The sequence below is a fragment of the Galleria mellonella genome, unplaced genomic scaffold, assembly GCF_026898425.1.
Source record: "Galleria mellonella isolate WM207_F2 unplaced genomic scaffold, CSIRO_AGI_GalMel_v1 utg200, whole genome shotgun sequence".
NCBI lineage: Eukaryota > Metazoa > Arthropoda > Insecta > Lepidoptera > Pyralidae > Galleria > Galleria mellonella.
Genome location: NW_026442034.1, coordinates 3,380,158 through 3,404,599, shown reverse-complemented (window position 1 = coordinate 3,404,599; position 24,442 = coordinate 3,380,158). Strand labels below are relative to the sequence as shown.

At 34.6% G+C, this 24,442-nt stretch overlaps 2 protein-coding genes across 8 annotated transcripts in view; both read right to left on the bottom strand.

Moving 5' to 3' along the window:
* Positions 1 to 5,471: 5,471 nt before the first annotated feature.
* LOC113515797 (chromatin accessibility complex 16kD protein) overlaps positions 5,472 to 24,442 on the bottom strand; it is a 35,786-nt gene continuing 16,815 nt past the window's right edge. The window contains exons 1-4 of one of the 4 annotated variants that reach the window (XM_026900081.3): positions 7,097 to 7,387; positions 6,866 to 7,001; positions 5,939 to 6,260; positions 5,472 to 5,797 (exon numbers count right to left, since the gene is read on the bottom strand). In XM_026900081.3, the coding sequence (XP_026755882.2) occupies positions 5,988 to 6,260; positions 6,866 to 7,001; positions 7,097 to 7,182 (495 nt within the window). In that variant the 5' untranslated portion in view covers positions 7,183 to 7,387 and the 3' untranslated portion in view covers positions 5,472 to 5,797; positions 5,939 to 5,987. The other 3 variants (XM_052894240.1, XM_052894238.1, XM_026900082.3) reach the window with 3 other exon arrangements.
* LOC113515798 (arginine kinase) lies at positions 9,108 to 12,946 on the bottom strand. 4 transcript variants are annotated; one of them, XM_026900086.3, is made up of 3 exons: positions 12,786 to 12,946; positions 10,618 to 10,796; positions 9,108 to 10,219 (listed from the first exon to the last, which is right to left on the bottom strand). In XM_026900086.3, exons 2-3 carry the CDS (start codon positions 10,781 to 10,783, stop codon positions 9,318 to 9,320), a joined length of 1,068 nt encoding a protein of 355 aa, XP_026755887.2. In that variant the 5' UTR covers positions 10,784 to 10,796; positions 12,786 to 12,946; the 3' UTR covers positions 9,108 to 9,317. The 4 variants fall into 4 exon arrangements, with proteins under 4 accessions (XP_026755887.2, XP_052750187.1, XP_026755888.2 ...); XM_052894227.1 differs by lacking the exon at positions 12,786 to 12,946 and adding an exon at positions 12,236 to 12,570; XM_026900087.3 differs by lacking the exon at positions 12,786 to 12,946 and adding an exon at positions 11,270 to 11,611.

The window sequence follows — 24,442 nt, the reverse complement described above, 5'->3', positions numbered from 1 at the left end:
GCTTTGCCGCGGCGACGTTCGTTCGTAAACACGACCGGTTTATGAATGCTTGAAACGCAACATTTTCTTTTCATTGGCGATCAGTAGTTTACCTTGATTTTCTTAATCATGATCAATATTTAATAGATATACTTAATTGAAATTTTTAACCTAGAATGTAAGTACCTGCCTAATATTTACAATATACTTTAATATTTTAAGGAATAGGAGAGGTTGTTTCAACATAAGAATTCAAGAATAAAACAGTTACTCAAGTTTGAAAGAGGCTCTCATTTTGCCGGGATTTTTTGAAGACTTTGGAACAGTATAATGGATATTTTCGCAACCCATAACATATTTTGTATCACGAATGATGACTATTGTTGTGTGGAACAAATTCTTGTAATACCTTGTGCGTTTGAAAATTAGTTCAATATCAAAAAGGAAGATAATTTTTTTTGCGTTACGCAGTATTTTTGCCAATTCATAACCAATTTTGATTATTTCTTTTATTGATCTCATGTAACGTTATCAAGGTTGTAGTCCTCTTTATTTTTAACCGATTTCAAAAAAGGAGGTACTCAATCTGGTAGGAAATAAAAATCATTTGATTATTTATATCTTTATGTCTGCCGTTAACTGTCCACTGCTGAACATAATCCTCCATAAGGGGGATATTGCCAGTAGTTGCCACGCTTGGCAGGCGGGTTGGCAACCGCATTTGCGCTTTGGTTTTATTTTAAGAAGAATACTGATGCCCATTCCTCGATCATTAAGTTCCCTTTATCGCCTCTTCCCAAAGAGGGTTGACGTCAGGCAGGCGACCGGTCGTGAAACTAAAAGCCAAATCTTTGAAAAAAAATAAAAACGAATCTACCGATAGATTTGTTTGCCACTTGTTTACGGGGCGGGTGTGAGCATGTCAGTTACTCGTATTAGAAAAGTAGTTACAAATACAAATAGATGAATGCGTAATTAATGTATAATTTATAATATTATTTTGTTTACAGTATAAAGACAATACTAATTACTGTCAATTAAGTGATGTTGACATTTAGGTACCTATACTTAGCTAATTCATAGTTTATTTAGATACACTTTAGGTACTTATTCACAGCTTCACGGAGAAATACAACCTCGGATTTATCAAGTTGAGGTGAACGACTAGCTATCTTCAGGTCTTGATATTACTTTCCATCAGGTGAAGTAAGTCCAAGAGTGAAACTATTTCTAAAAAAATATAGTAATGTCCGGGGATTTTTAATGGGAGATAATAAAACGGTAACCCCGCCTGCACTATCGGTGTATCCTGATGGGACATCAGTGTGAGATGATAAGTGAAGATGAAACAGGTAAATTAGTTCATTGTAACGTATTCAACTGTAATTAACTACAATGGCTTCTAGGGGAAACTGCGTGGAGGTCGTCTTGATAGGGTATATTTATTTTATTTACTTATTCATTATTACATGTTTTTTTTTACACTACTGAGGTGGCAATAAAGCATACGGCTCACCTGATGGTAAGTGGCTACTGTAATCTATGAACGTCTGCAGTACCAGGGGTATTACGCGCGCATTACCGACCCTGAAGAAACCTCTTGTATGTGTACATAGTGGACTTAATGCTAAAAGCATTCTCTCCCAGTCAACCTTAGGGAAGTGTCAGAATACTCGAATGCGGTACTATTCGTGATGTGCCATTCGGCCCTATTACTAACAATTCTTTTTTTCCCAAAAAGTCTGGTGTCAGTGAAGCGTAGGTACCTTACAGTCATGTTGCTAAAGACGGTCGTAGTTCAGTTCGTGCGTGGCTATATAAATTATTGGATACGGTTGTTAATTACGGTAGTGGCTGTACGCAACCATCCGCTCGGCGGCATTTTTATTGTTGTACGCTCGGTAAACAGTATTTTTTTTTAATGGGTAACCCCGTCTGCGCTTTCGGTATACAATGGCGGGGCACCAGTGATAGATGACTAATGATGATGAAAGCAGGTCAGTTAGCCCATCCTGACGAATTGAACTAGAATTAGCCACCATGGTTTCCAGGGGAAACCTCGTGGTGGTCGACCTGATAGGGTGTATTGCTAGCAATGGGTTCATTAGATCCCATTACTAACAATCCCTTTTTCCCTTTAAAAAAATACTAGGTAAATAAAATATAAGTTTGAGGTTATTAATTTTACAATTAACACCTACCTCTAAGTGGCGTTATAAACAATTTGTTAACAAAGTTTACAAACGGATGTTGTAACAGAGGTCGCATTTAATGTTTTAGACCATGAATAGTTCAAGAGAGCGAGGGCCTCAATCACGAAACGTAAACTTACCGTACTTAAATAATAAATTTATAATTAAACGACCTCTGTAGGTACATGGGAAATATTAAAAAAAAAAAAATAACATCGAGGGGTCTTAAAAACACCGATAGAAGCATAAACAATAATTTTTAGAAATTTTGTCTGTCTATATGTTTGTTCCAGTATCATGTAAAAACTATTGCACCAAATTGGATACGGTTATTAGTTGTGTTCCTGAAGGAAGGAAACAATAACCGTATTAGTTAATTCCCGTGGAATACATCACGATGGGTTAACCGACCATTTTTTATTGCCCTGCCAGCGTATAGCGCAGACAGGGGTAACCATTCCATGAATTAACTATAAAAACAAGACCCTCACCATCAGGTGAGATAAGATCGAGCACAAACCTTTCTAAACTAGTACTATAAAGAGGTAGGATTTAATTTTCTGTTTGTAAAGGATAAGTAAATTTTTTTTTATTTTAATTTTTTTTTTGTCTACAGAAATTTACATTGTCAGCAATATGGTTGTATTTTATTTTTAAATAAACCACATGCAGTGAGACAGGTTGCTAGTCTTATTTATATTTTTGTCTTGTAATAAAAAAAAAATATAGCAGAATTACCTATGTTTGTACATAATGTACTGTGCTTTATAACAAAGTACAATACTACAATGCGTGGTAGAAATACAAGTGCGTGCGTTTCCACACAAATTATCGTGTACGTAGGTACAATTAGATACAGCAGTGGGTTTCTAGATACTCTATCTAATGATATGCAATTATAATAGCTTGTTTACGACTGGTTATTGTTATCCAAGAGTTAAACTATGGGTAGGTCAAAACTTAGGTACCTAAGTACCAGAGGGACACAAGTCGTTTGCTTGAGCACTTCTGTCCCATTTGTGTTTCTACCGTGAAGCAGTCATGTTTGCATGGCTGTGTTTCGGTTTGAAGGGTGGGAAATGGCAGTGAATTTACAGGGTACAGAGGAATAACACCTGAGTCCTCAGGAATGGCAACGCATGGGGGGTATCATGGGCGAAACAGTATACTTTGGTATGTCCATGGTACTGTTCATGTCTATAGGCGACGGTTACCACTTTCCATCAGGTGGGCCGTCAGTTGGTTTTCCATTGCAAGTTGTATAAAAAAAACCTAGTTATATGTAAAAATGATTGGCATTTGTTTAATATAGTATAATAATATAATATTATGTATATTATCTTGTTTAGAATTGTTGTTCCTTTCATCAGCATCCCTCATAAAACATCACAAAAATCTAACTGCGGTTGCTAACCCGCCTGCCAAGCGTGAAAATTCTCTAATAGAGGGAAGTCTATGCTTAACAATTATGGACAATTGACGGCTGATACGATACGATATTGAAAATTTTAAGAAAAGGTCACATTCCTTCTTAAAAGGCCGCCAAAACATCTGCAGTTTCTCTGACGTAGCGGGCACTTACCACTTACTGTTAGTACTTACTTATTTATACTCAGCTACTAACATTAATCCAACTGAATATGTTTATCGTATTGTATCGACCGTAGACTGTTTACTGCTGAACGTAGGCCTCTCGCATGCATGTAGGCATCTCGGTTGCCAATAGTTGCCTTAGCAAGCGAGTTGGCAACTGCAGTTAGGCTTTGGTGATATTTTAATATGTTTTTTTTTTGTTAATGGGTGAAAATGGAATAAATACGCTGGCGGGGCAACAGTAAGGGATGATGGATAAGGATGAGGACAGATCAGTCAGCCATAGTGAAGTATTCGACAAGAATTAACCACGACGGTTTCCTGAGGTAGTCGCGTGGAGGTTGACCTGATAAGGTATATTGCTCGCAATGGGGCTGTTAGAACCCATAACTAATAATTCCCTTCCCCCTAATATACATGGTTAGGTTATTCTTAACTGTAGTTTGCCGTAGGTATTTCGATGAAAGATTTAAACATAGGCGCAACTCATGCCAACACCCGGAACAACCTTCTACAACCAACAACCCTCCTATTTATAAATAAAAATATACAACTTATTGTCTGCGGTATGATAAACTTGACAGTCGGTTAAGTTGTGCCCATGAAAAATAAATCTTGACCCAAATCCGTAGAACAAATACCAAGTCCAATATTTGATCGGATGTTAGCGTTTGGTGGTATACGCGACAAGCGGTGCGAACCGGTAAAGGTATTTCTTTGAAAATGTGATCGTTACGTCTTCACACCTTAACGACAAGGTCAGGTTTTTTATTGGATGATAATGTAATGGTAACCCCGCTTATGCCAACAATATACGCTAGCGGGTTATCAGTAAGGAATGATAGGTGTGAATGAAATGGCAGGTCAGTTAGCCCATCGTAATGAATACGAGTACATCTGGATTTCAGCACTATAGCTTCCAGGGGGACCAAATGGAAGTCGAGCTAATTGGGTATATTGCTACATTCTTTGGACTATTATAATCCGCGTCTCTAGATGCGTTAAGTTGTACTATAAAGTACGGAAATTTGAGTTTCTGAAACTATCTGCTAGAGGCGCAGTTAAATTTTCAATATACAACTTACCAAGTAGGCAAACGTGACGAATTAATTAGAAATCTATAACGATGAGTTTCAAGGCGGACCGCGTGGTTGTCGAACTGAATTATTAAAAAATCTCTTACCTCTAATGCTCTTAGTAAATGGCTAAAAATATCATTTGAGAACTATTGAACTGGTCTTGTTAACTTTTTAAATGTTCATAGTAGTCAGAATAAGTTTTAGGAAAAGAAAATTTGGTATTTGGATAAAACCATGTCCATCAGCTCGATACTAATATAGATTGAATATGTAATAGTTGCCATTTAATTTTCAGCTCATTCCAGATTTTTAGACAATAAAATGTAAGGATTTTATCCTTACTTGTTCCCAAAAATTACCACAAAAATCTGTGCTGCTATAATTGAGTATACTTACTGGTAACTATTTCTGTAGTTTAGGTACTTACGTATAGATGGCGTTGTAAAAGTTTCTTCTGTCACAAAATTAATAAACATAGTAAGCCCAAGAAATAATAATTTCATTTTAGTTGATTATTACATATAATTTTTCATATTTAAATTTGTAATTTAAATATGTAATGAAATTGCACTGCAATATTGGGACTTGTTTTTAGAATGTATTTAAAAATAATGAAAATACATTTCAGTGTTGATTGCATATTTTATTTGGAAATATGTTTGTACCAGCAATACATAGACAAAATTTTACAATAACATTAACATTAAAGAAATACCTTAAACATTAAAGATTTTATTCATAATCATTAAAAGAATTGAATGAATTTATTTCTCATAATTTAACATGTTAGTTCCACAAATTGTCATCAAGTTCCATAAGTAATAAATTAATTAAAATTTGTCCAGATTTATAATTATACATTATAATTATATAATACATTGTGATAAATTGTTTAGTGGATTATTATCACAATTTAGGTATGTAGTTATGTCCCAAGCAATCATTCAGTCGGAACTGTGAAAAAAATAATATTATTGTAAGTTCAATTATATACTATCCATGAATAATTAATTATATAGAATGTATAAATTAATTGTTGTATAGTGTACATTTTTATTTGTTTTAATAGACAACAGATAAATACATTATACTTACAGTTTATTTAATTATTAACGTAATCATATTAAAGTCATAATCATATTTGTCAGTCTGCATTGTTCTCACTACTGCTTTCCTCACTACTCTCCTCTTCACTGGATTCCTCCTCACTGGATTCGTCATCTGATCTGTTGCCTTTTGCCGCCTTTCTAGCCATGATCTCCTTAAACTGTCGTACTGTTATTTTTTTTGGCATAATTTCTCTAAGAAAATCCAAAGTGTCATCTTCCTGAACAACTTCAGCTATGTGTTTGTATTCTAGCAAATTGCCTTTACTATTCTTATGGGCCCTTTTGGCTAGATCTGTGACAAATAATTCCTAAAAAAAATTTACCAAACTGATATTAGTTAGTTCTTCCGCAATACAGGTTTGCGTAGTGTGGGGTCCAATGTTGTCATGTTGTATATGCCTTGTGTTTAATAAATAAATTAGTACTGATAAATAATAAGGTACCAAAATAGAATTTATGATAAATATAACAAATAAATAAATTTAAATAAGTAAATCCATAAATTTCATTCATGTGATTAACATGTTAACAGTATGGTTTACTACAACTGTATGTAAAGGATTTTTATAAAAATCCTATAAAGAAAAAAATCTATAATAAAAACAAATAAGCATCCTAATTAACCTACTAAAATTATAAGTTTGTAAGGATAGATGGATATTTGTTACTCTTTCACACAAAAAATACTGAAGGGATTTGAGTGCAACTTGCTACACAAGTAGATTATATCCTAATATAGTGTATATTAGGATACTACATACATAGTATACTTTATGTACTTACTAAATCACGCGGGCGAAGCCGCGGAATACAGCTAGTAAATCATAAACCTCAATTTAAATTCAAAAGTGAAACATCTTATTAAGGTTTTACCAATGAAATAATTGTTACATGTTCAAAGCAATCTACTTACAGTAACTTTGGTAACTAAATACAGCGGTTCTGGCCCTACTGCTTCTACGTCTGGAGAACTTTTCATTATTGTTTTTACTCTTGATAAAGGTAGATGACAATCTCTTTCACTTTTCGGCATAGTCATCGTAATGTATCTATTTAATATAATATTAATTGACTGATTAAAATAATAAATTGATAACAATTACAATAATGCAAAAAAATTAAAATAAGCCTAAAAAAAAAATACATTAAAGCACAGATCATTTTTGGTACAGATAACTTTGAAGAAATTAAACAAACATAAAAGAATTGGGGTCGACTCTGAGATGTCATTTTTCGAAATCTTTATTGTAAGGACTAACATGAACTAATTTTATAATAGATTTAATACAAAGTTATTACAATTTTAGTTAGGTAAAATGGTAATTTTGTGAAATTCTTAAATGAAAATATTAAGAGATTAATTAAGAGATAAATTTGGAGCAATGACGCCTCAGAATCGACCCCAACGCGTTTGACGTTCAAGAGAAACCAAAGTTGACATTTGCCCGTCATTAAGAAGAGACGTCAGTGTCAGATGCCAACAAAAATTGTTCAACATAGATAAAGAAGGAATAAAGATTTGCTATAGCGAGTCATCTTTTACCCCATTTACACTTGGCATAACAGAATAAAAAAAAAAAATTCCGTTAAAAAAAAATACATATTATTTTTATTCATTTCTTTTACATCCTCTACTGTTGTTCGCAAAAAAAAGGCGATGACCGTTAATATTTGTAAAAAGCGCCATCTACTGAACTTTTAGATTAACAGGCAAGTTGAGCAAGTTGTAATGATTATTAATGTTTTTTCTTTAGGATTTTCTCAGAAGAAAAGGAAAAATAATCAGTAGGAAATACCTATCTAATTTAAAATTTATATCAATGTTCGTAACGGTCTAATCGATTTTATTGCAATTACTTCAGGTGATATGTTAGGTATTTAATAGTTTCTAGGATTTGGTACAAAAATATTTGTAATTATGAGTAGGTATAGTGTAATAGATATCATAAATATCAGGCTTACATGTATCAGTATAATAATTTAGTATATGATGCTCTTTGCATTTATTTCGTAGGTGAACATATTTTTAATCAACTTTAAAAACGATGGTCCACTATTTTTGTTTATTACACGATGTCCTTTTAGCTAATTCTGCGTCGATTTTGATGACTCTTCCAATCGATAAGGTTTAGGGTTGCTCTCATATTTGCATTCTAAAACTAAATTTCTCCAACAGTTATACTGCGATTAAAGTAAGTCTTTAATTGTGAATAAAAATGTTAGTATTTAGCGTACTTTTACAATCCTAACCAGGTGATATTACCTAAGTTTCTTGTGTGGATATATTATGTTTTGTTCCTTTTGCCTATGTTCTGGGGATGACAAGAAGTTACCTCGTCATAACTTTGCTAAAAACTCCCTATCCATTTAAAATTGGGCTTAGTCTCTAATAAGAGTACAATAATTCTGCTGAGTTTTATAAATATTTTCATTACGGTTACCTACATCGCCTTCACGTCGATCAGTGTTTCATTTAGGTATTATAATGACAGACTCTTACCGTGTTAAACATCCACTAAGTATTCCAATGGAAACTATCCTAATTTTTGAAGCCGAATAATAATGAACGGCTCAAGAAATTCTCAAGTCGAAGTACATTGAAATAACTTAGACTAGGGATACCTAAATAATTTTATTATATATATTACAGTTTATGAATTTCCGGCGTTTTTATGATTTTTCCGTAGAGCGTTCCACGACACCGCACAATTTTATTGTCACTGTAATAGGAGAGCGAAACGTAGATATTACGTGGATTAAACGTTTGCATAGTTTTCAACGATTACGACGTGACAATAAAGTCCTGAGGTGTCGTATTGTCGCTACGATAAATTATAAAATCTCCTATCTTCAATTGTTTTAAGGAATGTAAGTTTCTGCCACCATACTGTTTGTAATCCTCAAAATGCTAGATGCCACTAGTAAAGAACTACAATGCGCTAGGGTACAACTTCCTGAAACAAAAATCTATTTGCAGATTATCTGAAGTTCGGATCTCTCAGTGCGCGAGTCCGACTAAAGATAGTAAGTAGTTTTTGAAAAAGATATGTGACATAAATAGACATAATAATTGAACAGCACAAGTATTGCCATAAGCTTCAAATTCTCTACCGGTACTTAGAAATTAATTGGAAATGGGAATAAATAATAATCAGTTTTGGTCTTAACGCTAGCTGTCTTTATTTTCCATTTCCTTATAGAAAATACTTTTACGAAAAACAGTATATTGGGCCGCCCGCGTGCCCGGACGCCCCTGTGGGGCGCCGCTGACTAGTGTCGCCCGCCGACCCACCATATCCAATACTTACATGAAAACGATAAATAATACAAAAAAAAATACTGATAACGCGAGATCGAACAACATCTTACAGAGACTTCTCGATTTTGATCAGTTCAGCGATGCCATCGTACATCTCCTTGACGGCCTGGTATTCGGTCAAGCCCATACGGCGCTTGTTGGAGATATCGTAGATACCACCCTCGGCCTCAGTGTGCTCACCGCGGGTTCCGCGGACCTGCAAGTGATACTTGGCCGCAACCTCCTCCAGCTTAGCCTTATCCGCCGCCAGTTTGGGCAGCTTGATGTGTACTGACGCACGAACAGTTGTTCCCAAGTTGGTTGGGCAGAAGGTGAGGAAACCGAGCCTATCATTGTGCGAGAATGGAATCCTCTTCTCAATGTCATTGACAGCAGTCACAAGCCTCTTGTAAACTTGCTTTAAGTCACCACCCTTCTGCATGGAGATGATGCGCAAGTGATCCTCTTCGTTGCACCAGATCAAGAAAGTCTTGTCGACGTTGTGGTAGATACCACGGCCAGTGGGCCAGTATCGGCAAGCGTTGGCAGCCTGGAGGAAACGGTCACCCTCTTTGAACAAGAAGTGGTCATCGATGAGTTGTTGTTGAGTTTCCTTTGACATGCCGGTGAGAGGGTAGTAGGTTCCCTTGAGTTCACCTTCCAAGCCAGCGAGAGTAGAGGAAACTTTGTCTTCCATCTCCTTGTACTGGGCCTCAGTCAAGCAGGGGTTGAAGGGGTATCCCTCCATCGAGCGACCACAACGGACGCGGGTAGAGATGACGAACTCGCCAGCCGGGTCCAAGTTGCCAAGGGTTTCAACATCACCCCAGTTCTTGGCTGGGTGCTTATCAGTTTTCTTGAATCCATTGTGATAGTCCTCAATGATGGGGTCAAACAGGTCAGCGAACACAACATATGCCTCAGCATCAGGGGCATAGATTCCAACACCAGAGTCCAAGTTCTCAATGCCTGGAAAATAAAATAAAAATACAATATAAGTAACTAATTGAATATTGCATGTTAGGTAAGGTGCCTCAATACAGGGCTCTTCAAAAAATGAGTTTAAAAATTTTTAAAAGGCTAGCAATGCATTAGTAACACCATTATGTGGACCATCAATCATCAGAATCATGTCAGAAAAAAACGGAGGCACCTATAACTACTCTTTTCAGGTTGTAAAAGATTATTACATAATATTCATAGTAAAAAATAATAATTAGATATTAAAAAATTATTTCTTCAAAACATATTTTAATCTTATATAAATGATAGCAATAGATTTAAAAAAATTTATGGTTACTGACTGTAAAGTAGGCACTTTTCATTGGAATAAGTTACTTGTAATCTAGTTGACTGAATTAACCTACCTGACTGGATGCAATCCAACAGGGTTGAGCCAAAGGAGGTCTTCTTGTTCTTGAGAGCTTCGAATACTTCCTTGGTGAGGTACTTCTTCAGCAGTGACTTAGACTCAGAAGCTTGGAGCTTGCTGAAGCCAGCTTCCAATTTCTCAATAGTTGCGGCGTCCACCATTGCTGCGGCTTTTCTGTAAAAAAAAATCACATTAAAAACAAATTATTCCTTGCGATTATTGTTATAAAATTAGCTACAATTCTAACGCTTTTAAAGCTGCACACGTTGCTCTTGAGCACATATTGGATAAATTTCTCTCTAAATGTCTTATTTATTTCTGACACGAAAAGAAATCAAGAAAAGATAAATATATTTTTTTTATTTACGTCACGTCGGCAACGCTTCAACTGATTTTTTTATTAAAAAAAAATAGTGACGTACCCGTTATCTCTTGAATCGAGCGGTCCCAAGGAAAACCTATATTAATTTATTTAAAAACTTTTAAATATTTTACACAAAATACGAATTATTTAAATAACTACTATGTATCTAAAATTACTGCAATTATTTTAAGTGACATCGACAATACATTAACGAGTGAAAGTACATTAATGACATCGTAATGACAACTGTTAGAATGTACTTCTATTTAAAAATGTTACAAACCTCCTGATGAGGTAATAGGCAAGAACGGCGCCACCGCAAACCACCACTGGAATTGTAACTTTAAGTTTATAATTCATTGCAATGAATATACTAAAGCCACTTTATGATTGCGGAAAGGATGCAACGACTATAGGTAAGGGAGGTTTTACGCGGACTGTTGGGCTTGGAATTATTTTTCGAACACACCCAAGAATTCACTTGATTTTGTGGTGGAATTACGTAATTTAGCCAGAGGTCGCCTTGACCGACACGCGCAAGTCTAGCGGATGTGTCAACTCACTGCGCACCGGTGCTGCTTCGAGGCGCGCAGCCGTGTACCTCCCACTCGTATAGAATGAACGTGTTATCGTCAGTTTCCAGTTACCAATATGCTTTCATTGGTTTACTTCCACAATTAAGCATCAGATTACGATATACGCTTATTATTCCATTCGAATTCTATCGATCACGATTGAGTATCGATGTGACAAAGTTTGCATTGGGAAATTTACGGATAAAAAACAATAATAATATTAAAAAAATAGATTTTAAAATTTTTACATAATCGATAGATTTTATTATATTTCTTGATAGACATACATTGAGTTAATTTGTCATTTTGTATAATATTTTGTTGGATAAATATCACACAGATAAATTTCCATTAAAATTATTTCAAGAAATCGGACAAAAATATTTTATTTATAAGTAAATTTCGATATATTTAAGCAAAATTATATAGTATAATTGTGAATTTTATCCTTATTTATGTGGGTAGTTTAAAGTTAATTAATTTATCTAGAACTTCAATGTACGCGAGATTATTTATATTTATTTTCATAATTATAGGCATATAATTAGCTATCTTAACTAAATTACGAGGAAAAATATGTGGTGAAAATGAATGAAATTATATAAATTAAATAGGTTGGGAATTATATTAAACCGAGCACTGTAGATAAATGCCGGTCGTTGTCAAGTACGCACCCGTCGGCATCATCAGCCGGTTTATTTTCCTTGTTTTCTTTCGTTGCACAGCCACCCATTTTCACAAATATAATATATAAAAACTAGCCGCTAAAACATGCACTAAATCACAAAATATACAGCAAATAAATAAAAGGAATGGAGAATCTAAATGCAATGATGGAATGATATTTTGTCTAAATGAATGTATCTTAGCCGGGAGTGGCGAGGGCGAGGGGTAGCTCGATCGATGCGCGACACGCAGCACGCACGCGGCTTTACGCTTCCCGCCCTTCGGGAACTGCTTCAAAACTTTTCGGAGGGAAACTTCCCTCGGCAAAATCTACCGGTTACCTTCACAGGTGATATTTACAATATATATACAACGAGTAGTTCTTGCTGCACGATTTCTTTTTATCAACGTTTAAACACACTTGACATTATCTTTACACATCTTCAAATACTGTAAATTGTCACACAGTCAATACCTAATCTGTTCAAACGATGACAAAGCGCGATGGCGGCGGATCTATAGGATGGTACTTTGATATTGGTATTAACCACCGCTTACCTGGCACTTGAACAACCGTTAGAGTCGACTGCGAGGTGCAGAATGGTCGCAGCGGGAGCGCGCAAAGCGTTAAGCCTGCGTCGTCCCCGCCCGCACCGCAGCCAGCCCTTCTCTAGCTTCCTCTGTCTGTCGACCTTGCTGTGATCAACTGTGATGCTGGTCGGCATCGGCATAACCAAATTGCTCGCCACTGGTCCTCAGTATCAATTGTGATTTCGGGCTAAAGTATCTATTATTATTTCATATCAAAGTCAAGGACTAAACAAGTCAACAACGAAAATATTGACAGTCGATGTTGATACTGTACCTATCAATATTGTTTTCCGCGAACAATTATAAGAGGCAGTTAAAATTAATCAGTAATTTTATTGGTACAGTTAAGTGTACATTTTAACGAGTTTGATCATGAGAAATTGTGATTATTTAATTGACAATATCAGCATTTGACTACATTTTTATAGCATTCGAATATAATATGGAATATTGTAAATTATTAAAGTAGGTAAAAATAATTAATTCATCATTTTTTTTTTTTAATTTATATCCATCATTATAGGTTCTAATTTCTAACTCGATAATTCATCAATTACAAACAAATATAAATATATGAGTCTTATTAAAGATATATAGTTTGGAAACTATAATTATTATTATTTAATAATTCAGAAATGTATAGTGTGTTATCACAATACACAATATATTTCAATTATTCATATAATATATATGGCGTGGATAACGAAAGATAAATGCAATTTAGTAGTGACAACTAATAATCGATTGACAATTACTTAAAAAAAAAAATTACTAAATCTATTGATTACGTTTTTTTTTATTATCGCGTCACGCACAATCCTTAGTGTTATCATCGACTACGTGGGAAATTTAAAATTAGATTGTTGCCAATTCTTTTTTGTGGCTGGATGTGCTCCAAGACGGCTTCAATGTTAGCTATCACGGCGATGCCAAAGTCAAGTTCGTTATTTTTCACTTTCAATTGCATAACCTATTTAAAACTCAAATTTTCCTATACGCTATATTTAATGTATTTCTTGTTATTATTGAACCGGTAATGTCAAGTTTATAGATTTTATTTGAATAGCCTGCGTCATGATGTAACAGTCCGTGGCCGTGTCCTTGCGGGAGTCCTTGACCTACAAGATTACGTCGGGGTAGCGAGGCACACTCGTGACTCGGTTACTCGTTCAAAGGTGAAACCATAAAAACAACCCTTACATAAGTATCTTGTATCGCTCAGTTGTTTACGCTACACATTATTTATTGTTTTAATATTTTTTTTTTAATATTGATAATATAGGTAGGTAGGTTAAACTACCTAAGTAGATAAGTACTGGGAGAAGGGATTGTTGGCAATGGGGACTAACGACCCCTATATTTACAATTACATCTTATCAAATTGATCTGAACGCAGTCTCCTATGAAAACTAATCGTGGTTAATTCTTGAAGAATTCGTCACGATGAGCCAGCTGATCTGATATCATCCTCATCTTTCACTGGTACTCGAACAGTCAGTACTGATAGCGCATTATTTTCATACTATTAAAAATGCCGCCCTATGTAAATGTTTGCGGCTCTTTAACTCTTGTAAAATTGACGAAAATGTCATTCTGTAATGTTTCGAGACTAATATATTATTTTTTTTAATCAATAAGAATGGAATGGTAATCCCGCCTGCGGGTGGCGGTGTACAGTGAGGTATAATAGGTAAGAATAAAAATGCAGGTCAGTTAACCCACCGTGATGAATACACCTGGAATTCAGCACGATAGTTTCCAGGAGGGACCATATGGAGGTCGACCTGACAGGATATATTACTAGCAATGGGACTGGAAGTCCGCATTACTAATAAACCCTTCTCTCCCTAGCCCGCATTACTAACAATCCATTAAAAAAATGGTATATTGCCGAACAAAAGTCATAAATTTGAATGTAGCCGACACCCTCGAATTTATTAAAATAGAAATAGGTAATCTTTATTTTAATAAACTTGTTTACAAGCTCTTTTAAATCGTTACTTTTTTATGATTCTCCGTTGAATACAGGAATGTTGTTGTTTGCTGATAAGAACTTGCAAAAAATATACCAATGTTCGAAATAAATTTATGTATCAAATCATTCCATATTTGTATGGGTACAATAATTACGATTTGCATTTTTGAATGTAGATAAGACCCAGTCATTTAAAAAAATGGGGTTTATATTTTAATATAATTTAAAAAATAATGTTAATATAAAATATTAAATAACAAAATCATTATTCTTTTGTATTAAAAAAAATGTGTTGTGAAATTATATTTCACTATTTCTTATAATTATTATTATCTATTTGGAGATTTCCTGCGACCCTACATAATACCGCCTGCAATGCGAATTTAGGTCGTGACCTGAAGTTAAGAAATGCTGCTGTAGGAATCGGTAGGGATAAATAACGCTTATTGGGTCAGTTAGAAATGGTATAAAAATATCTGCCAGATATAGAAGAGAAAGGGTTTGTAAGTAATGGGATTTAAATAGGGCTACTGTTGCTAGCAAAAGCATTAATTCTGTCAGGTCCACCTTCATGTTGTCTCCTCTAAAAACCGTTAGTTAGTATATCGTTAGCGCGGGCGGAGTTGCCATTCCATTATCATAAAAAAAAATTGCCTCACAGGTGCCATGCCGGCGTAAATCGGTAGCGTAGGCGGGGATTGTCATTCCATTTTCAAAATTTAAAAAAGATGTGGCAGATACCAGGAACTTTTTTTTCTCTTAGTCTCTCTCTAAATTTCCAATGACAGTTCTTTCCAATGACAAACTTTGTCATTGGAAAGAACTTTGTCATTGGAAATTTTTGTTTGACTTTTCGGTAATGGAACATGGCCGGCGAAATGTAATATGGGCGTGTTGAATATGTAAATATGCGAATGTTACTTTCAACACAAGATTGTAATCATTGGGATATTTAAAAATATTTCCAGGGGCTCTGACCCCTTAAAGAAGGCACATATGTACTTTCGAACCTCTTTGCTGACGATTCCGTTCCTTATTAAGGGTGGGCACTAGGCATCTCTGGGGTGAGCACGGTTTACCCGGCCCCTTCAATATACGCCTATTGGTGTAATATTCGACAAATGCCTCTGACTATACATCGCTATCGGAAATTACAGTTTATATATTTTTTTGCGTCAAATTCGTTTCAATAGTAGGTATTATACGTATCATTGCGTGCGGTATTTTAGATAAAGAATCAATACCACTGCTTGTGGTGAAGATGACGTAAATATTTTTACGTGTGTTGTATTGCAATATAATTTGGATTGAATTGATTTTTAATTATTGTTACACTAATTTAAATCATTATTATTAATATTATAAATGTGATTGTGAGCTTGTGTGTTAACTTTTAGCGCTATAAGGGCTATTATTTTGAAGTATGTGTGTGTTCTACCACTTGTACAACGGATTGTACTCAGAGGAATTATTCAATATGATTCATCCAATTCATTTCTACCTCATACGTCTAGGTTGTGGAATAAGCTCCCGTCTTCAGTTTTCTCTTTACAATATGGGGAATTTAAAAAAACGTGCCTACAAACATTTAAAAGGTCAGCAACGCACTGTTCATGGACGATGTTAGCTGGTTTCTATCATGTGGACCATCTGCTTGTTTGCCTCCCTAATTTGTTTCATTGCCGTATGTGACCCGGCATAGAATGGGCTACCCCTACCTTTCCCGTGGATGTCGTAAGAGATGACTAAGGGAGGGCGAGGGATGGGCATCAGCGTCCCTCTTAAAGTATCTCTAAAAGCCTAACTGTTCCCAACCCGCCTGCCAAGCGTAGCAACTACTGGCAAAACTCCCCTATTGGGAAAGGCTTATGTCCAGCAGTGGACAGTTAACGGCTGAAATAATAATACATGACAGCGCTTTAACGGCTTAATCAATCACTATAAAAATTGGTAAACACGTACTATATGATGTAAAACGACAGAGGTTGCTTTATATCTTGGTCAGTGAACATATCCCGGTGTACTGAAGAAGCCACTAGTAAAAGCTAGTAATACTTAAGGTAAATATTTAAACATTCAAATCCAAACGTCTTTACAAACTTTTAAGTATATAATTTTAATTGGATAGGATTATGCAAAGGAAATGCTTTGCATGCTAAATAATGACTAGATTAGATATGTATATGTATTTTTTTTATTACGAAGGTGGCAAACATGCATATAGCCCGTCTGCTTATGAACGGACATCGTAGCCTATGGACGCTAGCAACACAAAGATTTTGTAATTCCTCGTTCTTAGCTGCAACCCCGGGGGCACAGATACTATACTAGCTAAGGGTGTCACGTGCGCGTTATAAATATGTAATAATAATAATATAAGCCTTTATTCAGACAACATTTTTTTATAGCAACTTATTATTTATTTAATTGCTGTTGTTTGTTTGCTTATTAACAAAGGCCTCCTCCAACTGCCTCCAATGATCTCTATTGCTAGCGATTCTTATCCAAAATCCGCTTGCTTCAGCCCTAATATCATCTATCCATCTTCTATATGGTCTTCCTCTTCTCCTTTTTTGTCTTTTGTGTACCAAAACATTATCATTTTACTACATTGATACATATATATATAAAAATACAGAAGTAAATAAAGGGAACATTGGCACTATATGTTCTTTGCCTACCCCGTAAGTTATCAGGTGTGAAAATAGAATCTCTTTAGCATTTTTATGTAACATTACCGGAGTTCATTCATGACATTACGTCTGTCGATAGTCTATTATTATTCAAGGGCACATTATGATAAATAACTGCCAGATGTTTCTCTATTTTTCACTCATTGCTCCAGTTTGAGTACTTAAAAATGTTTATATTGTAATATGGAGAATGTACAAATATTGCTTTATGTAACCCTCATAATTGCGCTTGCGCTTTTAATTTTATTATCAAAAAGTTAATAAAAATCTCTGAAATAGATAGCCAAGTTTGTTTTTTTTTAATGAATGGTAATATAATGTTAACACTTCCTGCGCTATCGATTTATACTGGTGAGACATCAGTGAGGGATGGTAGGTGAAAATGAAAGCAGGTCAGTTAATCCATCATGACTAATAGCAAATCTCCTCTTAGTGGGAAGGCTTCCGTTCAACAGCCCACAGTTAAGGGCTTATATGGTATGGTGTGGTAAGCTTGTTGGTCATTCAATGTTGTAAAAATTTTAGTTTTCATAAAATTAGTAATGTTAAGACCATCCAAATATTTGAGTGTAACAGATGCTTCTAAAGTTGATTAAAATTTATAAAAGCATACTATTGTCTGTCTCTCATTTACCTATTACAAAAAAATATCGTGAGAAGTTTCTCGAAGACCTTGGCAATGACAGCACCACGAGACCTTGGCAGCGCCGTTCTGAAGAGCGTATGAAAATAAATTGTATGGATCGCCCGGGGAACACGTCACGATTTTTGACGTGTTACAAACACGTCAAAAACACATTTTCAAATTATTTAACGGTATTTAGGTTATGGTAATAAGGGTCGGCAGAAAGAACTAGTTGCCAAAAACTTCAATCTTGACATATGTCTTTTGTTTCATCCACTTTCGTAACCGTGTAGTCTACCTACCTATGTACCTACACGACCGTTCCTTTGGTTATCGCTCTCAGATAGCATATGATCTATCTGATAATAGTAGTTTAGCTTAAGTAACACCTGGTACATCCTTCCATTTTTGCATTATAGATATTAAACCGGTTATATTATTGTTTAATCCAGAATTCTATCTATTCGTACAATTGAATTATTATAGTGACCAAAAAGAATGTAACGATAAAATAAAATTTAAATTACATTTATACTTAATTTAAATGACGATTACCACTTTTCATGAGATGGACCGTCAGCTTGCTTGCTATTCTAAGTTTTATACAAAAATAGCTTAATTTTAAACGAATTATAGATACCGATGAAGGAATTATGAAAGAAAGAATTTACATGTAGATTCAAATTCTTAAAAAATAATAAAAAAGGAAGTCTAAAAAGTATCAATCATAGTAATATTAATATGGGAATATCAGAGTCTTATGTACCAATCGTAAAAAAAAGTTACATATGTCTCAGAATTAGCTAAGATAACGCGTGATACATACCAGATTTAAATTATTTTAGACTTTAAAACAAAACTATTGAAACGATTTTTATAACATTACTATGTGACCAATCAAAAAAAGTGAAGTTGGTTTATAACTGACGGACTTATAAGGTAATAAACATAAGCAAATACAATTGAGTCGAGAACCTCCTTATTTTCTTAAGTCGGTGGATAAACAAAAGAGTGCTTAGTATTTTTGGACGCGTACGGCGTTGGGTGGTAAAATAGGTAAGTACTACGAAATATCTCCTAGTGGCCTTGTCCTATTTTTGTCGGGGCCGCTCAATGTTAGTTCCAGGCACAAACGGAACCTTGGCCTGCTTCATGGCTGTTTTGGAGCACTGGCTTTTGGGTACGAAATTAGGTATGAAAACAGATCGATAACCTTGTTAATGGAGTGTCTGTTGTGTTTAATTTGATTATTATATGTTTGTTTGTGGAGTGAAATAGGTACTTATTATATACTCTAGTAAGACTTAGTAAAAGTTTTTTTTGTACACTATTTGGCAGTTTCGTTTTATTGATATAAAAAATAGCTAAGTTTTTTGCTTTTACACATCCTCAATGGTGATAATTCAGAAAAATCCGAAAATTAAGTATAACTGGAAATATAACGAAATTGTAAGAAGTTGTGTTCAGATTACGTTGAACTTGTATTAACATTTTGAGGTATAAATTCGACTTATATTTTTCAAATTTAAGAAATTAAAGATTTTCACGCCAAACGGCTGAATAGATTTTTCTAAATTTAAAAAGAAGAAGAATGTAAGAGTACAACTTTAGGTTTTATACTGTCTATATTAGTAAGGAGACGTCACCTACCATATGGTCACTTTGGTGACGTACAAGTAACGTCCTTGGAGTAATGCCACTTATTCTAACGTAGTTACGTCATCAAAAATGTCAAACAGACTAAATTATATTAGCGATGGAATAAATTAAGAGCAATGAAATGTATGTGCTTGCATGTACCACAGTATGAACGTCGTGCAGACGTGTTTGTTTCGAGTATTATGTGACTAAAGTCACGAGTACAGAGTGGAGTGTGAATTGACTCATTAGATTAGCGACGGCTTGCAGTAACAATAAATATGTTACGTGTTTTTCCATTTATGACTGTGTTCAATTTTAAATAAACAGCATAATATCTTAATGTTTTTAAAATTAATCAACTTCGCGTTTTACAAATTGGTGTAATGGTAACACCGTTTGAGTTTTTAGTTTATGCTGGTGAGGTATCAATGCCAGTGAGCGATGATTTTTTTTTAATGGATGATAATGGAATTGTAATAATAGTGAATGGTGATTGGTGAGGATTCCACGGGAAAACGCTTGGAGTTCGACCTGATGGGGTATAGTGGTAACAACGTCTAACTTCACCATTACTAACGATCCCTTCCTCCCAGGCTGCCAAGTGCACGACCGTATACTCTGTTATATCCATGGTATTATTCATATCTGTAGTCAACAGTTGCCATTTATAATAGAGTAGGTTATCAGCGTCATTACTATTTTCAATAATGTAAGACAAACGAAAGAACCAAAAAAACAAAAACCGACATAGCCTGAAGGACGAGCAAGCTGAAATGGTAGTGAACCGGTCATATAGCTCGAAGAACCGACAACCGATGGGAAAGAAATGTTAAACGTAATGCAGGGAGTCAGGTGGTTTAGGATCGTTCCTTATGGCGGAGACCTATGTTCAGCAGTGGATAGATATTGGTAAAAATGATGTCGATGAAGACAATCGAAGCTGATCTGTCTAATTTTTATAAGTCTGTCTCATGTTGTAATGTGAGCACATATCGAGTGCAATATTGGTCACATGCGATGCAGTAATAGGTATAAACACTTTATCGCAATGACATTCCACTAAGTCCTTTTGAAATAAGAAACAAACTTGTTTGTCGCCTTCTTTCATAATATTGTATAGATAACCGATAAAGGATGACTCACCGCATACTGGTGATGCTGATAAGCAAGATCTCAAGTAACAGAAGAAAAAAGAAACAAAGCCTGAACCATTTTCTCGTAAACACATTGAAAAACATCGTGGAAATTTCGAGAAAGCACTTGGACTCTGGCGGCCCGTCAGATAATTATTATCTATTCTACAAATAATCCGAGATAGGTAAATGATAAGAATGTCCATTTACGTGACAGTGGCTTGTTCTTTTTTTTAGTAAACATATTAATGTGTCATCGTATATTTATCTTCATATTCTGCATAGTCAAGCATACGGCCCGCTTGATAGGAAGCTGCCAGCGGGTCATCGAAGTTCATTACGAATGCTTGAGAACATTTGACGGTAGCTCCGCCTGTGTTATTGGTTTACGCTGGTGAAATATCAGTAATAAGAGAAGAATGACTGGCTATTAATCACGATGGTTTTATGAGAGGACCGTGTTTGGACCTGACAGGAATGATGCTCGATGCAATATGGTTGGTAGTAGTCCCACCCATTAATACAATCTCGTGCTTTCGACAAGATTATTAGCAGAATCTACACTGTATCTTCATTGCCATTTTTAGTCGCAACACAACGTGTAAACAAAATGTTTGGCTATATACACGACTTTCGGTAAACTTTTAATTTAGTAAAGACGAAAATAAAAGAAATAAGTTTGGTTATTTAAAAGAGTACCTAAATATAAAAAATATATTATTAAGTGCTAAAACTGAGTATATGTTGAGTTTACAGATGGTAAACCTAAATAAAATGAAACTGTAATGGTGTCCCGCAGGTCGCTGGCTTATCCCATATTCACAAACCAAGTCCAAACTAACCAGTTATAAGCAGATTAACTGCAGAGGAGGGGAACTCGTTTAGCATACTATATCGAGCCTTTTCAGGAAGAAGATCGTAAGCGCCAAAAATTCCAAAAACTTTTTTTAATATAAACCGCCAGATCAACTGATTTTACACCTTATAGCTTAATTTAGAGCTCAGATTAGAAATGTAATCAACTTTATTAATATTCTTTGTTTTTATCGTAAGTTACAAGCCATTCGGTTTTTTAACGTAACCTCCACCGACTGACAGATCGTAAGTATAATACCTGTCGCTTACAATATAGTACTATATTCTTAAGTTTATTGTAAGCTTCCTACTTGGCACTTACGATAATAAATTTATGCAACGTAAGTTAAATACTTGTCACTTGCGATGGAAACAAAATGCGTTTTGCGTTTAGTTGTTCGTAAACTGTAACATTATTATACTCAAATAAATTAAATATGAATACCATAAACTTTGATAACTATATTAGAAAAGATGCCAGCAGTTTCTTTTGAAAACCTTTGATATTTCGCAAATAACACTGCAATACACTAAATTGCATAAAATTGCAAGTTTAAGTCAAAATCTAACCAACGCGGCAAAAGCACGCCTTCAAATAAATACAGTCAATCTCAAACTCAAAACGTAAATAAATTTATAAAAAAAGTTGCCTGTCGGGCAATCACACTATTGTAGAAACAATAGTAATAAATTGTGCTTACCAACTGAATTTAGGGATGTGACTTATTTATATAGAAACTGTTACTTGAAAGATGATGAAACGAAAGATTTAGGTGCAGTAAGTTATCAAAAGTTTAAAAAAATATTTAAAACTGAATTTAACTTAGGGTTTCACTTACCAAAGAAAGATAAATGTGGTCAATGTGAGAGAATAAAGAATTTGAATGATGAAGAAAGAAAAAACGATAATATCAGTTGCTTACAAGAATCACATTAAGGACAAAGGAAGATCATTAAAGCTATTTCTAGATATTAAAAAAATAAGCAGACAACAGAAACTTTATGTGCGAGCTTTGATCTCGAAAAGGTCTTACAACACCTCACAGTCAAAGTGTAAATTTCTACTATACTCAAAAGCTTGCCTATTATAATGAAAGCATTTATGAAAGCGGTACCAGATCTGCATTTTGTTATCTTTGGAATGAAACGAAAGCGAAAAGAAGAAATTAAATCTGTACTGTTATCTTTATATACCTTAAAATGGTTGACGAGAGAAGGACTCAAAATGAAATTACATTATACTGTGATAGTTGTGCAGGACAAAATAAAAATAAAACCATGATTTTAATGCTGTATTATTTCATGCAATATCATGCGAGTTTTGTTGAAAAGCTGACTATAAACTTTCTTATTTCTGCATACGATATGTCAGTAGATTCTGTGCATGCGACAATAGAAGAATTTGTACAGAAAAGAACCATTAAGGCACCATCTGAATGGCAAACTTTGATTGGAAATGCTCAGACTAATCCAAAAAATATGAGACAATTCTTTTAAAAAATATTGAAATTAAAGACTGGAATTCCTATGCAACAGCCTTATTACCAAACAAAATTAAAATACATATAAGCAAGCTGCGTAACGCTAGATTTGATAAAGGCGAAAAATTCTATCTTAAATACGACTATAATGGACCCGAACAAGATGTTGATGTTCAATCAACAAGTCATTCGTGAACCGAATACTGCTAACACTGAAAAAATCCCATTTCGAAGGCAAAATACGAAGATTTAAAGAAAATGTGCTAAAAAGGTGTCATACCAGAAGTATATGCAAAAGAATATCTGGATTTGCCCTACGATAAAAACACAAGAGAACGAGACTAATAAAAACGACGACTGAGTTATGTCTTTTTTGGTATTTCATTTTGTTAATAAAGCCAATTCACTTAGAAGTGATTAATGATTAATTTTTTTTTTACTTTTTTCGTACTTCTGACACTTTGTCCGTCTCTGTCTGTTACCGTATCTCGTAAATATAGTTAAAAAAAACTTCACAAAAAATTATTTCTATTATTTCATGCTATTTAGGAATTATCGTAATCGACATACTCATATCATCTCTACCTAATAACAGTCATCAGTTTTAACGTAAGCGACAAATGTATGTGATTTTAGAGTAGTGAGACAAATCTTAATATTTGAATTAATAGGGAGGTGCCCACATAACACTTAGTAGAAATTTCAAATTGATGCTATAAATATTTTGAGAAATATTTAAAAAAAACCTTCTCCTGTAAAATATGCAAAATGGCGGTTACGATGTTCTTCCTGAAAAGGCTCGATATGCGCATATAACACGAGCAATATCCGGCCGCGCCTGTTTCTCCAGTCATTACGTTACTGTAACTTGATGATTGTTTTTTTTTTATTCTTTTGCTGAACGAAAGGAAATGATAGGGAGTTTAGGGAGAGATTTAACGTTTCAGGAAGGAATTTAAGATTTTGGAAAAAACTACAAACTTACAAATTTAGTATAAGGTGTTTTGAGTAAACTTCTTCGTTTACAAAAATAACCAGCACGAAGTGGTAGATGTCGAATTGAGAATATTTCTTTGATGTAGTTAAAAATAGATTTTTGAAAAATTATTAAAAGAAATTTGAAGCTAAATATTCTTCTAAATTTGGAGGATTTTTAGCTCAGGGTCTATCCTCAGAAGTATTGCTTAGGAGAGGTTTGTGACCAGCACGATAGGTGTATTA